The sequence below is a fragment of the Mesoplodon bidens genome (assembly GCF_964165515.1).
Source record: "Mesoplodon bidens genome assembly, chromosome: 9".
Lineage (NCBI taxonomy): Eukaryota > Metazoa > Chordata > Mammalia > Artiodactyla > Ziphiidae > Mesoplodon > Mesoplodon bidens.
In genome coordinates this window covers 83403179-83418343 of record NC_138166.1, presented here as the reverse complement: position 1 = coordinate 83418343, position 15165 = coordinate 83403179, and the positions used below count along the sequence as shown (strand labels likewise).

Below are 15165 nucleotides of genomic sequence, written 5' to 3'. Positions count from 1 at the left end.
ACTTACCCAGGAGCTTTCTCCTTTTCACAGTTTTGTTAATATCATTCGTGTTTCCATTTTCTGTCCTTGTGGGTTCCCTCATCCTTGGGGGAAAAAATCTTTTTACTCTGATTTTGGAGGGTATTTGAGGGCAAACAGATGTTTCAATCAGTTAAATTGTGTTAAACAGAAGTCTTAGTTCTTGAATTTCATCAAAACCGTATTCCATTGACTGGCCCTTTCTCTTTGTTAGGTCTTGTCTTTTTCCAGGGACTGTCGTTCTCCTCCCTTTCTTCAATATACCACCAGCCCTTCACCTCTGATGTGGTAGAACGTGAGCGTGTGGATCCAACTGCTTCTCCTGTCCGATTTCAGTGCTCTGCATCTCATTATCTGAATTCTCAGGAACCTTGATCTTTTGGTTATCCTGTGTCTCACTGGTATCCTAAAACTCCCTCTTTACTGGATCCTTCCCATCAGCATTCACACAGCTGTAGGATCTCCCAGAATAAGCAAATGGTTTTTTGTGGGGAGGGGATGCAGCCTTTGTCTGGTTTTATGATTTTTTAATTTTTTTCTTACCTTTGGACTTTTACTATTACTTTTTCCCAATCCTGTGTTCAAATGAAGAAACTAGCCCATCTTTTCAAAGCCTAGCTTAAATTCTTTCTCCTTAAAGTCTTAACAGATTCTCTTCCGCTGAAAGTCATTTCAGCCCCTGCCCCAACACCGAAAGCACTTTAATTGCATTTATCATTTTTTTAACCTTTTTGAAAATTTGTTTTGTCTCCCCCAATAGACGGTAGGATCCTTTCAGATGTTTATATAATCTGATACCCATAGTTGAAGGAATAAACCATGATTATTAAGAAATGATGAAGATGTCTGAGAATTTCTTTTTTTTTTTTGAACATCTCATTGGAGTATAATTGCTTTACAAGGGTGTGTTAGTTTCTACTTTATAAGAAAGTGAATCAGCTATCCATATAGATATATCCCCATATCTCCTCCCTCTTGCGTCTCCCTCCCACCCTCCCTATCCCACCCCTCTAGGTGGACACAAAGCACCGAGCTGATCTCCCTGTGCTATGCGGCTGCTTCCCACTAGCTGTCTATTTTACCTTTGGTAGTATATATGAGTCCATGCTACTCTCTCACTTCGTCCCAGCTTGCCCTTCCCCCTCCCCGTGTCCTCAAGTCCATTCTCTACGTCTGCGTCTTTATTCCTGTCCTGACCCTAGGTTCTTCAGAACACTTTTTTTTTCAGATTCCATATATATGTGTTAGCATACGGTATTTGTTTTTCTCTTTCTGACTTACTTCGCTCTGTATGACTGACTCTAGGTCCATTCAGCTCACTACAAATAACTCGATTTCATTTCTTTTTATGGCTGAGTAATATTCCATTGTATATGTGTGCTACATCTTCTTTATCCATTCATCTGTCGACGGACACTTAGGTTGCTTCCACGTCCTGTCTGTTGTAAATAGAGCTGCAATGAACATTGTGGTACATGACTCTTTTTGAATTATGGTTTTCTCAGGGTATATGCCCAGTATTGGGATTGCTGGCTCTTATGGTAGTTCTATTTTTAGTTTTTTAAGGAACCTCCATACTGTTCTCCATAGTGGCTGTATCAGTTTACATTCCCACCAACAGTGCAAGAGGGTTCCCTTTTCTCCACACCGTCTCCAGCATTTTTTTTTTTTTTTTTTTTTTTTTTTTTTTGCGGTACGCGGGCCTCTCACTGTTGTGGCCTCTCCCGTTGCGGAGCCTGTGCTCTGGATGCGCAGGCTCAGCGGCCATGGCTCACAGGCCCAGCCGCTCCGCGGCATGTGGGATCTTCCTGGACCGGGGCACGAACCCGTGTCCCCTGCATCGGCAGGCGGACTCTCAACCACTGCACCACCAGGGAAGCCCTCCAGCATTTATTGTTTGTAGATTTTTTTGATGATGGCCATTCTGACTGGTGTGAGGTGATACCTCATTGTAGTTTTGAGTTGCATTTCTGTAATGATTAGTGATGTTGAGCATTCTTTCATGTGTTTTTTTTGTCAGTCTGTAGACGCACAGTTTCTTAAAAATGTTCCTGAATGCATAGCTGCTTGTAGCACCTCCAAAGGGGCAGTTGGATGACTCAGATTTGTCTTTTTCTATGAATTTCATTTATTTTTGCTGCTTCTCTCTAACATATCCATAGATGATTGAAAATAAACAATATTATTCAGCCTCCTATGATGCTCTGTTTTCAGTCTTTCCAATCTTTTTTAAAAAGCAGTCTTTATGAGATAAGTTTTTATTACCCTCCTTTTATGCTTTGAACAACTTGAGTACAGAAAAGGAGAGGAACTTTTTGACACAATAAGCCTTTCTTGAAGTGGTCACTAAGTGACATTTTAAACCAAAAATCTGTTTTAGAGTAGTCACAAGACATGCACTGTAGTAGCATAGTGTTTTAATTTTCAATTTGAAATTGGTAAAGAATTCCCTGGTGGTCCAGTGGTTAGGACTCTGTGCATTCACTGCAGAGGGCCCCGGGTTCAGTCCCTGGTTGGGAAATTAAGATCCCACAAGCCGCACACCGTGGCTGGGGAAAAAAAAAATCTACTTTAGTTGAAAACAGAAAATGTAGTAACTAAAATTATGCCATATAAAGTAGCATCCAGGGGGTTTTCCTGGTGACGCAGTGTTTGAGAGTCGGCCTGCCGATGCAGGGGACACGGGTTCGTGCCCCGGTCCGGGAAGATCCCACATGGCGCCGAGCGGCTGGGCTCGTGAGCCATGGCCGCTGAGCCTGCGCATCCAGAGCCTGTGCTCCACAACGGGAGAGGGCAAAGCAGTGAGAGGCCCACGTACCGCAAAATAAATAAATAAATAAAAAATAAAGTAGCATCCAAAACTGTACAGTCCCTAAGAAAATTAACAAAAAAATGAAATTGGTAAGGAACAGAATTTGCCTGGTTTGTTTCAAACCCACTTTGAATAATATACGTTTTGAAAAACTATTATCCTTACTTCCCTCTTCCCCATACTTATTAATCTTAGAGTCATTTAGTATAGTTACAATGATTCTGGTGACAATAGATTTGGTATAACAGTATAATTTGGACATGGTTCAGCCCATGCTATGAGTTAGCATCTTTTCTCTTTCTCTGGTATTTGTATAAAACAGCCATTGTCTGAAAAATCTACCTGCATTAAACTTTTTTTCCACCAAAATTCTTGGAAACAGCCTACAGCCATGGTTTTGTTTTATGGGATAGGCAGATATCACTGATGTCTTCCAAGTGTTTTAAAAGAAAAAATTATTTTGAGACAGATCTTAAAGGAAGCCTATTTAACAGTGGACTACTCTGAATACTTAGTAGTTTTCTTTGTCCACCTCTAGTAACCAAAATTAGTAGACAATGCAGAAACCAATGGAAGGGAAGACCATCTCTTTATAGGGCTAATTAATTGTGCTACTCATTTGTTCTAAGTTTGTAATTTAAATTATAAGAAGGGGACTACTTTCACAGAGACCATCTGTGGGTTAGAGGTTATCTCAAAAGTTGCGTAGTTCAGTCTGTACACTGAAAAGGAAAGATGAAAAGACAAAAAAGTATAAATCAGCTGGAATCGATGGCATTGCAGTGTTTGGTTTATGACATATCCTTGAGAATTTTCTTATTCTAAATATCTCGGGAAGGTCGTGGGTCCTGGAGTATCAGCTTCAGACTTCTTTCCTAGTAATTTTTCTCTTTGGAGTTTCTTGATTCTTGAGCCTAGTTCTAAAACCTAGAGTCTTTGTTTTTGCTCTAGTAATGCAGTCATTGATTTGATTTACCTGAAAATCTAGACATCTTTTAATGTTTCTGCTCTCATCCTCCAGTCAAGTGACTCTTAAAACATAAACATGTGGACCTCCCTGGTGGCGCAGTGGTTGAGAGTCCGCCTGCCGATGCAGGGGACACGGGTTCGTGCCCCGGTCCGGGAAGATCCCACATGCCACGGAGCGGCTGGGCCCGTGAGCCGTGGCCGCTGAGCCTGCGCGTCCGGAGCCTGTGCTCCGCAACGGGAGAGGCCACAGCAGTGTGAGGCCCGTGTACCGCAAAAAAAAACAACAACAAAAAACCCCATAAACATGTTTTTGAAAGGCAAGCCTTCTAGAAAATAGAAAATGTTCGTGTACAACTTCTTTGGGGCCAGTTAGTTCAGTGAACATAGGAATACTGTATACTTTGCATTGCTGGAAAATGGGAGTGTGTAAGTAAATGATAAAAACCAAAGGCCTTTCAACTGAATAGTATACCACTCTGGCTATATTGTCTAATATGATTGCCATTACCCACATGGCTATTGTGGCTGTTTAAATTTAAGTTAATTAAAATGAAGTTAAAATCCATTCCTTAGTTGCACTGCCACATTCCAAGTCTTGGACAGTGCAAATATAGTCATTTCATGTCCTTGTTGTATTGGAGCTTATGAATGAGAATTTGTGACGGTATTTCTGTTGGCGTGATAGTCTGTTATCTGGTGGCATTCATTTGTATTTGGATTAGTTTATTTCTCATGTTCCCAGGCCTTGGACCAGAGTCAATGGTTTGAAACAGGATATAAAATGATGTGGATACTGCTACATTTTCTAAGTTGCCATTTTAACCATTTTTAGGCGTGCAGTTCAGTGGCATTAAGTACATTCATGTTGTGCAATCATCACCACCCCCCATCTCTAGAACTTTTTTGTCTTCCCAAACTAAAACTCTGTACCTATTAAAGAATAATTCTCCATCCCCTCCTCTCTTCAGCCCCTGGTAACCACCATTCTACTTTTTTTTCCCTCTAGGAATTTGACTACTCCAATTACCTTATGAGTAGAATGATAGGATATTTGTCCTTTTTGTGTCTGGCTTATTTCACTTAGCATAATATCTTCAAGGTTCATCATGTTGTAGACTATGTCAGAATTTCATTCCTTTTAAAAAATTATGGTGAAATACACATAGCATACAATTTACCACTTGAACCGTTTTTAAGTGTGTAGCTCAGTGGCTTTAAGTACATTCCCATTGTTGTGCAACCATCATCACCATGCATCTCCAGAACTTTTTTCGTCTCGTAAAAATGAAAATCTGTACCCATTAAACACAGTTAACTAACTCCCCATTTCTCTCTCCCTACAGCCCCTGGCAACCACCATTCTGCTTTTTGTCTCCATGAACTTGACTACTCTAGGTACCTCATATAAGTAGAATCATACAGTATTTGTCCTTTTGTGACTGGCTTTTTTCACCTAACATAATGTCCTCAGGGTTCATCCATGTTGTAGAATGTGTCAGAATGTCATCCCTTTTTAAGGCTGAATAATATTGTGTGTACCACATTTTGTTTACCTATTCATCTGTTGATACACACTTGGGTAGCTTCCACGTTTTGGCTCTTGTGAATACTGTTACGAGCCCAGGTGTACAAATATCTGTTGGAGTCCCTGCTTTCAGTTCTTTTGAGTACATCACCAGAAGGGGACTTGCTGGATCATATGGTAATTCTATGTTTTTTTTGAGGAACTGACATACTATTTTCTAGATTTTACAGAATTTTAAGCTCTTGTTTTTGTTTTTTTGTTTTGGCCGAGCTATGTGGCATGCGGGATCTTAGTCCCCGACCTGGCTTGAATCTGTGCCTCCCACAGTGGAAGCGCGGAGTCTTAACCAGTGGACCGCCAGAGAAGTCCCATAAGCTCTGTTGAACTTAAAAACATTTAATTCTTAGAAAGTTGCACTTGCTCAGATTACCTCTCCTGTGTTTCCCTAGCTTGTACCCTGGTACTGAAATATTACCAGAGAGTGTTGTACTGTTATGTAGGTGAAGTTCCAGAGAGAAGCTTTATTTCTCTTTCCTGGAAGTTCACAGTACTGCTAACGGGGATAATTTTGTAGTGTTTGGCATGCAGGACCCCTTGAAAGTACCGATTTAATTTTCCTCTTTCTGGTTAGACTTCCCAAAATGAAAATATTATGAAATTTGTATTTTTTTTCTTTTGGTAAGCAATTTTCTGTTAACGGAGTTTACATTATATTTTTTACTTTTTTTTTCAAGCCCACTGCACTCTTCAGTTTTTCTCCGTCTTAAGTGTTTACTTGTATTTTCTGTCTCAGCCATAGTTAATACCATTTATACAGATGGCCCTAAAGCAGAAGAATACACTTAGAACTAGTCTTAAAAAGGTACATGTTTTTACATAAGCACTCAGAGTTTTCTAACACTATAATGCACTTTTTATTAAACCTTAAGCCAGACCGCTCATATTTCTATACAATTAAGAAGCTTGAATCTTCAGCATTGTGTTAGTGTATGCTTAGTATGTCTGATAGTGCTCTCATTCTTCAGGTTTTCATCAGAAACTCAGGAGACCCCAGCGTGCAGTGCTGTAGTCATTTGGTCTTACTGATTCCTTTCATTGAGATCAAGATAGAGTAATGCATATGGGCACTACCATCTTCCAACATTGTCTTGAAGATAAGAGTGTTTGAGTATTTCTCCTGGAATTTGAATAGCTTATGATGTTTTTTGTTGTTTTTACAAATTATTTTCAATATATTCACGTATACATTAAAATATAATACAGATCGTCAGGGTAAGGGGTCGTGGGTGGGGATGTGCATGAGTCTGTGCGCTGACAGCACCGCCAAGGAGGAGACCCAGGCTTGAGAATGGGGTCAGGGCTGGCCAGGGTCACAGAAGGGAAGGTCTCAAGGGCCTAAACCTTTGCATGAGATGGCCTCTCCCAACAGCTCACAACCAGGGACTGCTTGTTGTAGATGGAGCTCATTTTTGTGGCTTTCAGTTGAAATCTGCAGGTTTGAATTCCCCAGGGTGATGTGTCATCAGTAGCACAGCCCTGACAGTGGGGTGGGGAGAGAGGGCCCACGGGATTTCTTCTCCCCAGAGTCTCTCCTACCAGCTTGCCCGCCCTCCCACCCTGGCCCTGAAGGTCACTCTAATTCAGTGACCTGTTTGGGTCTGTAAACAGCCCCAAACTTCTGCATGTACTTCTTAATGTACTCCTTGGTTTTGCGTTTCACATTCTCATTGCACTCCAGGTCCTCGGGGTTCTTACAGTACTTCAGCTCCTTATTCATAACGCCGTGAGTCAGCTTGCGAGCTAGGTGTTTGAAATCTTCAGTTGTGGTAATTCTTCCCACTTTGCAGTCAGGTTTCCAGTAAGGGTTCAGGCACTGGACGATGAACTGGGACATCTCTTTTCTGAATACTTGTTTGCTTTTCTTAGCCAGCTCACTGGAGGTGTGTGCTTCTGCTGTCTTAGGCTTTTTTGAGGTCTTCGTGGGATTTTCATCATACGTTGGGGTTCCCAGGCCCATCTCAGCTTCATGCTCAAGGCTGGCATCATCTCCTGGGCTTTCCCAAGTAGGAGGATCCCACTGAATCTGCCTTGGGATCACATGGTAGTAGTAAATCTTCCCTTCTGGGCCTCGGGCTGTCTTCCAGTTGGGAGGTAAGACAATGGTGTTTGGTTTGGGAGGAGGTGGGGATGGTAAATCCAGGAGATTATTTGTCACAACCATTTCAGGTGGCTGTAAGGGCTGAGGCTGCCCTGGTACAACTATTGTAGTCATGGCTGTGGCTGGCTGTACCACCACTCCTTGTGGGTGAGTTGTGAAAAGCTGTTGTCCCTGGATGTACTGAAGACTTGGCTGGGCATAACTCTGTACAATTGGTGGAGTTGTCTGTGAATAGGGTGATGTCACACCACAGACAGTTGGACAAGCCTGTCCTTGATAATCTATGGTTCCTTGAGACTGTGCAGGAGAGTACTGCTGCTGTACACTCACGGACTGTTGGTTTGAATCCCAAACCCCATAATTCTGTCCCTGGACCGGGCCTGGGGCTGGCACTGGCAAGACGGTGACTCTGGAGTCTTGGTGTACCACACCATCACTTTGGGCCACATACTGTGAACTGGAAACTTCCACAGGGGCTGCCACATGTGGCACCACTGGCACAGGTGGAGGGGCAGCAAGGGATTCTGTAGAACGTCCCAGCAAGGGCTGAGAATGATCATAAGGAGCAGGAGAACACACAGGATCCATGCTGGGTGTGGGGAGGAGCACCTTTCCAGCATTAGGATTGCTGGGATCCACATAGGCCTGCATGGGATAACCTGGTGGGTAGCCAGCAAAGGGGTGATGAGGGGCATTGTAGCCAAGAGAGTCATAGGGCAGTGGAGATGTCCTTCCCAGGTTCTGCATCTGCTGCTGTTGTTGTTGAGCCTCCCGCTGAGCTACCTCCTGCTCAAACAACTTTCGACGCTCCTCTGTAGAAAGTTTATTGCGATCTTTAATTTGTACTTTCTTTTTGGAAGTTGGTGTATCATATCTGTCACCTGGCCTTTTTGTTCCCCGCTCATAGGGAGAAGGTGGTGGTGAGAGGGAGCCCCTTCGTTGCCTTTTCTCTTTCTTTTGAGTTTGTTTGTCTGGGTCTCTCTTTCTTGACCTGTTAGGAGTCTTTGGGGCAACTGTTTGATCTCTGAAGCCAACAGCATCCCTTCCTCGTTCAGTTATTGTGCTCTCCTTTTCAGTTTGACTTTTCTTTGGAATTCGATATACCTCCTTTAGGTCTTTCCAACTGTCCAGGAGCTTGGTGGCCAAATCACTTATATCTACTGTTTTATCTGGCTGTTCCTGGCTCCTCTCACTCTCCATATCAGATACCCCCTCCTCTTCATCTTGGGATGGTGTTTGCTCAGCAATAGGTTCGTCTAGTTTTGTGCCATTGCTCTCTTTAGGCTCTATTTCAGTGTCAGCCTCTGGTTCCGATGTGGGTAGCTTAATGGCCTCCACAGCAATTTCACTATCAACTTTAGATTCAGGCAGCTGTTGTATGAGTAGCTGTTGTGACTGTAACTCTTCCTCTTCTTCTACAGGGACGTTTTCTAACTGCTCAGGGTTCTCTTTGCCATCGTTGCCTTCTAGCTTGCTGGTAGCCTCAGAGATCGCACTGTCCATGCTATTTTCACTTATAATTTTAAGTCTGCGAAACATTCGCTTCTTGGGGGTGTCTGTGTCAGCTTCTATGCTCAGCTTGGTGGAAGGATCAGGTGTGTGGAGTGGTATGTGAGCACGTGATGTATTCTCGCTAGAATACCCATCTCCTTCACTCAGCTGAGGGACAGCAGTCTTGGTTTGAGACCAACGTTGAATAATAGTGAGTACGTTGCTGTCCGCCAACATATTTTTAGTAGGAATGGGTAAATGTTCCAAAGTCTTTATAATCTCTTCCTGAAGCTTCTGGTTACTTTCCCGGCCATCACCTAGTTCTGCCATCCAGATCCACAGCAAAGACAGCCCATGATGTTCCAGAAAGGACTTCAGGCAAGACTGTGAATGTGTGTTCTGTATGAGCTTGAGACAGGTAAGCTTCTGTTCCAAAGTTTCAATTGTAACCATTAGCCAGGATAAGCTGAGCACCTGGCTTGTATCAGAGAGACCCTCACCATTCTTCATCAGAGCTTCTAGCTCTCCATCCACCGAATCCTTCTTCCGAGATCGTTCTTTCTTCATTTTCCCTCCTGCTGCTCTGATGCTGACTCTGTTCTCTGTTCCCAGGTAACCCCGGCAATTAGCCGACCCACAGAAACATTTCTGCACTTCTTTCTGATAGCCAAATGTTAGCTCTGAGCCTGAAGGAACCAGTTTGGTGGTAAAAAACCCAACTCTCAGTTGTCCGTTCACAATCCATTTTTGAGCCTCACAGTTTGGTTCACAGCTGTGATTCATGAACCGGGAGCAGTTTCCTTTCTGAGTGGCATCTATTATCTCATCATTCTTCAGGGCCATGAAATAGTAGTGGGTGTTTTTGTTTCGTGCATACTCCTTTACCCGGGCTTTAAACTCTTTATGATCAAGTACCTCTCCACAATATTCCAGGACAAAGGTGTTCGAAGGAAGGTCTTTAGCAGCTCTCAAGCCCCAGCCTTTCTTTTCTGTGAGTATGACTTCCACATCTGCATGCTGTTTTCTTTGAAACCGTCTATTGGAACAATAATCCCCATTTGGACACCGAGAAGAACATTCAATCATGAGGAGACGATTAAGACAATCTTCCCCACATGCTATTTCACCTTGAGCTCTTTCATCTTTAGAAAGAGGTGTACACTGACATTGCATTCGCTTAAAATCCCGATGGGATTTATTCTTCTTTCTTTCTGTTAAATAAACATTTTCTTCAATCAGATCAAAGTAACAAGGCATCTTCCCTTGTTTGGCACGTTCCTTCCACCGCTGTGGGTCCCTGAAGTCCTCCATGACACACGAAGGCCCAACCAATGCTGAGCCTAGAGGCACTGCTGTCTCTCCCTGCTCTACCTCCACTCTAACTTTCTTTCTGTCCTGAAGCTCGCCATCACTTTCAGAATCACTCTCCAATTCTTGTCTCCTGTTTTTAAGAGGCCCTCTATCTTTCATATCATTTTTTTCTAAGTTTTTCGAAAGATCTTTCTTCTCATTCACAGCTAAAGAGTCCTTAATGGAATTGCTGCTTATTTCAGGTGCTTGCACTGACACCTTGTCCTTCTGAAGGGACAGAAAAAATTTACTGGACTGACTTGAAATGTGAGATCCTCCACGTTGATCCCAATTCTCCTCCTCTTCACGGTCATCTGTTAAGGAATCTGGTACCTGCCCTTGAATTCGATCATACACAACCCCAGTTTCGGGCGGTCTGCCTGCTGATCTTGGATCCCAGTAGCCATTGCCTTGCCAGTAATTAGGTGTCCCACTATACTGTTCGGCACTTTGCTGATACTTGTGTCCACCACAGGCTCCATAGCTGCTGTCAGGCTGCTGATATGTGGTAGTAGGCTTTTCTTGTTGAGAGAAGTCCCACCCTAGATTTCTGAGCTCTTCTGATGAAGGGAAACCATCCACTCGGGAGATCTCACAAGAAGAAAAATTTGACTCTGTTTTTCCCAGTCTACCCTCTGGCCTGATAGGGAAACTGGTCTGTTGCCGAGACTTACTTGAAACATCTTCACAATCATCAGAAGAATAAACTGGTAGCTCTTCTTGCTGCCTAGAAGTTATTTTGGCTTTCACTGCTTCCTCAGAATTTGGATGACCTAGAGGGTCAGATTTTATGTCTGTATGACTTGTACTATCAAGCCCATCACTCTGAGGATGAGCAATTTCAGACAGGTGATTATCTGTCTGTTTTTGGTTGAGCCGTGTAAAAGAAATTTCTGAATTCTTCTCTGTTGCTTTATGAAAGAAGAACTTCTCAGTTTGAGGACAGGCTGAAAAAGAATTCAGAATAATGATAGTAAAGATGATCCAAAATCTTGGAAATAGAATAGACAAAATGCAAGAAACAGTTAACAAGGACCTAGAAGAACTAAAGGTGAATCAAGCAACGATTAGAAACAGAATAAATGAAATTAAAAATACTCTAGATGGGATCAATAGCCGAATAACTGAGGCAGAAGAACGGGTAAGTGACGTGGAAGATAAAATAGTGGAAATAACTACTGCAGAGCAGAAGAAAGAAAAAAGAATGAAAAGAACTGAGGACAGTCTGAGAGACCTCTGGGACAACATTAAATGCACCAACATTCGAATTATAGGGGTTCCAGAAGAAGAAGAGAAAAAGAAAGGACTGAGAAAATATTTGAAGAGATTATACTTGGAAACTTCCCTAATATGGGAAAGGAAATAGTCAGTCAAGTCCAGGAGGCACAGAGAGTCCCATACAGGAGAAATCCAAGGAGAAATAGGCCAAGACACATATTAATCCAACTGTCAAAAATTGAATACAAAGAAAACATATTAAAAGCAGCAAGGAAAAACAACAAATAACACACAAGGGAATCCCCATCAGGTTAACAGCTGACCTTTCAGCAGAAACTCTGCAAGCCAGAAGGGAGTGGCAGGACATATTTAAAGTGATGAAGGAGAAAAACCTGCAACCAAGATTACTCTACCCAGCAAGGATCTCATTCAGATTTGATGGAGAAATTAAAACGTTTACAGACAAGCAAAAGCTGAGAGAGTTCAGCACCACCAAACCAGCTTTACAACAAATGCTAAAGGAACTTCTCCAGGCAAGAAACACAACAGAAGGAAAAGACCTACAATAACGAACCCAAAACAATTAAGAAAATGGGAATAGGAAGATACATACCGATAATTACCTTAAATGTAAATGGACTAAATGCTCCCACCAAAAGACACAGATTGGCTGAATGGATACAAAAACAAGACCCATATATATGCTGTGTACAAGAGAGCCACTTCAGACCTAGAGACACATACAGACTGAAAGTAAGGGGATGGAAAAAGATATTCCATGCAAATGGAAACCAAAAGAAAGCTGGAGTAGCAATTCTCATATCAGACAAAATAATCTTTAAAATAAAGACTACTAGAAGAGACAAAGAAGGACACTACATAATGATCCAGGGATCGATCCAAGAAGAAGATATAACAATTGCAAATATGTATGCACCCAACATAGGAGCACCTCAATACATAAGGCAAATACTAACAGCCATAAAAGGGGAAATTGGCAGTAACACATTCATAGTAGGGGACTTTAACACCCCACTTTCACCAGTGGACAGATCATCCAAAATGAAAATAAATAAGGAAACACAAGCTTTAAATGATACATTAAACAAGATGGACTTAATTGATATTTATAGGACATTCCATCCAAAAACAACAGAATACACATTTTTCTCAAGTGCTCATGGTACATTCTCCAGGATAGATCATATCTTGGGTCACAAATCAAGCCTTGGTAAATTTAAGAAAATTGAAATTGTATCAAGTATCTTTTCCGACCACAATGCTATGAGACTAGATATCAATTACAGGAAGAGATCTGTAAAAAATACAAACACATGGAGGCTAAACAATACACTACTTAATAACGAAGTGATCACTGAAGAAATCAAAGAGGAAATCAAAAAATACCTAGAAACAAATGACAATGGAGACACGACGACCCAAAACCTATGGGACGCAGCAAAAGCAGTTCTAAGAGGGAAGTTTATAGCAATACAATCCCACCTTAAGAAACAGGAAACATCTCGAATAAACAACCTAACCTTGCACCTAAAGCAATTAGAGAAAGAAGAACAAAAACACCCCAAAGTTAGCAGAAGGAAAGAAATCATAAAAATCAGATCAGAAATAAATGAAAAAGAAATGAAGGAAACGATAGCAAAGATCAATAAAACTAAAAGCTGGTTCTTTGGGAAGATAAACAAAATTGATAAACCATTAGCCAGACTCATCAAGAAAAAAAGGGAGAAGACTCAAATCAATAGAATTAGAAATGAAAAAGGAGAAGTAACAACTGACACTGCAGAAATACAAAAGATCATGAGAGAATTTCTACAAGCAACTCTATGCCAATAAAATGGACAACCTGGAAGAAATGGACAAATTCTTAGAAATGCACAAGCTGCCAAGGCTGAATCAGGAAGAAATAGAAAATATGAAGAGACCAATCACAAGCAGTGACATTGAAACTGTGATAAGAAAAATGTTCCAACAACGAAAACCCAGGACCAGATGGCTTCACAGGCGAATTCTATCAAACATTCAGAGAAGAGCTAACACCTATCCTTCTCAAACTCTTCCAAAATATAGCAGAGGGAGGAACACTCCCAAACTCATTCTACGAGGCCACCATCACCTTGATAGCAAAACCAGACAAGGATGTCACAAAGAAAGAAAACTACAGGGCAATATCACTGATGAACATCGATGCAAAAATCCTCAACAAAATACTAGCAAAGAGAATCCAACAGCACATTAAAGGATCGTACACCATGATCAAGTGGGGTTTATTCCAGGAGTGCAAGGATTCTTCAATCTACGCAAATCAATCAACGTGATATTAACCTCATATTAACAAATTGAAGGAGAAAAACCATATGATCATCTCAATAGATGCAGAGAAAGCTTTCGACAAAATTCAACACCCATTTATGATAAAAACCCTGCAGAAAGTAGGCATAGAGGGAACTTTCCTCAAGAAAATAAAGGCCATATATGACAAACCCACAGCCAACATCGTCCTCAATGGTGAAAAACTGAAAGCATTTCCACTAAGATCAGGAACAAGACAAGGTTGCCCACTCTCACCACTCTTATTCAACATAGTTTTGGAAGTTTTAGCCACAGCAATCAGAGAAGAAAAGGAAATAAAAGGAATCCAAATCGGAAAAGAAGAAGTAAAGCTGTCACTGTTTGCAGATGCCATGACACTATACATAGAGAATCCTAAAGATGCTACCAGAAAACTACTAGAGCTAATCAATGAATTTGGTAAAGTAGCAGGATACAAAATTCATGCACAGAAATCTCTGGCATTCCTATATACTAATAATGAAAAATCTGAAAGTGAAATCAAGAAAACAATCCCACTTACCATTGCAACAAAAAGAATAAAATATCTAGGAATAAACCTGCCTAAGGAGACAAAAAACCTGTATGCAGAAAATTATAAGACACTGATGAAAGAAATTAAATATGATACAAATAGATGGAGAGATATACCATGTTCTTGGATTGGAAGAATCAACATTGTGAAAATGACTCTACTACCCAAAGCAATCTACAGATTCAATGCAATCCCTATCAAACTACCACTGGCATTTTTCACAGAACAGGAACAAAAAATTTCACAATTTGTATGGAAACACAAAAGACCCCGAATAGCCAAAGCAATCTTGAGAACGAAAAATGGAGCTGGAGGAATCAGTCGCCCTGACTTCAGACTATACTACAAAGCTACAGTAATCAAGACAGTCTGGTAGTGGCACAAAAACAGAAAGATAGATCAATGGAACAGGATAGAAAGCCCAGAGATAAACCCACGCACATATGGTCACCTTATCTTTGATAAAGGAGGCAGGAATGTACAGTGGAGAAAGGACAGCCTCTTCAATAAGTGGTGCTGGGAAAACTGGTCAGGGACATGTAAAAGTATGAGATTAGATCACTCCCTAACACCATACACAAAAATAAGCTCAAAATGGATTAAAGACCTAAATATAAGGCCAGAAACTATCAAACTCTTAGAGGAAAACATAGACAGAACACTCTATGACATAAATCACAGCAAGATCCTTTTTGACCCACCTCCCAGAGAAATGGAAATAAAAACAAAAATAAACACAT

General features: G+C 41.4%; 2 protein-coding genes across 3 annotated transcripts in view; one reads left to right on the top strand and one right to left on the bottom strand.

Moving 5' to 3' along the window:
- Positions 1-15165, top strand: part of TNPO3 (transportin 3) — a 163961-nt gene that overhangs the window by 74346 nt on the left and 74450 nt on the right. The window lies entirely within an intron of this gene.
- LOC308622470 (histone-lysine N-methyltransferase SETD2-like) lies at positions 5776-11379 on the bottom strand (the record flags this gene model as incomplete). The annotated part of the gene is made up of 1 exon (XM_081243919.1): positions 5776-11379. A coding segment is annotated over one exon (4425 nt), but the record flags the coding sequence as incomplete, so codon positions are not given.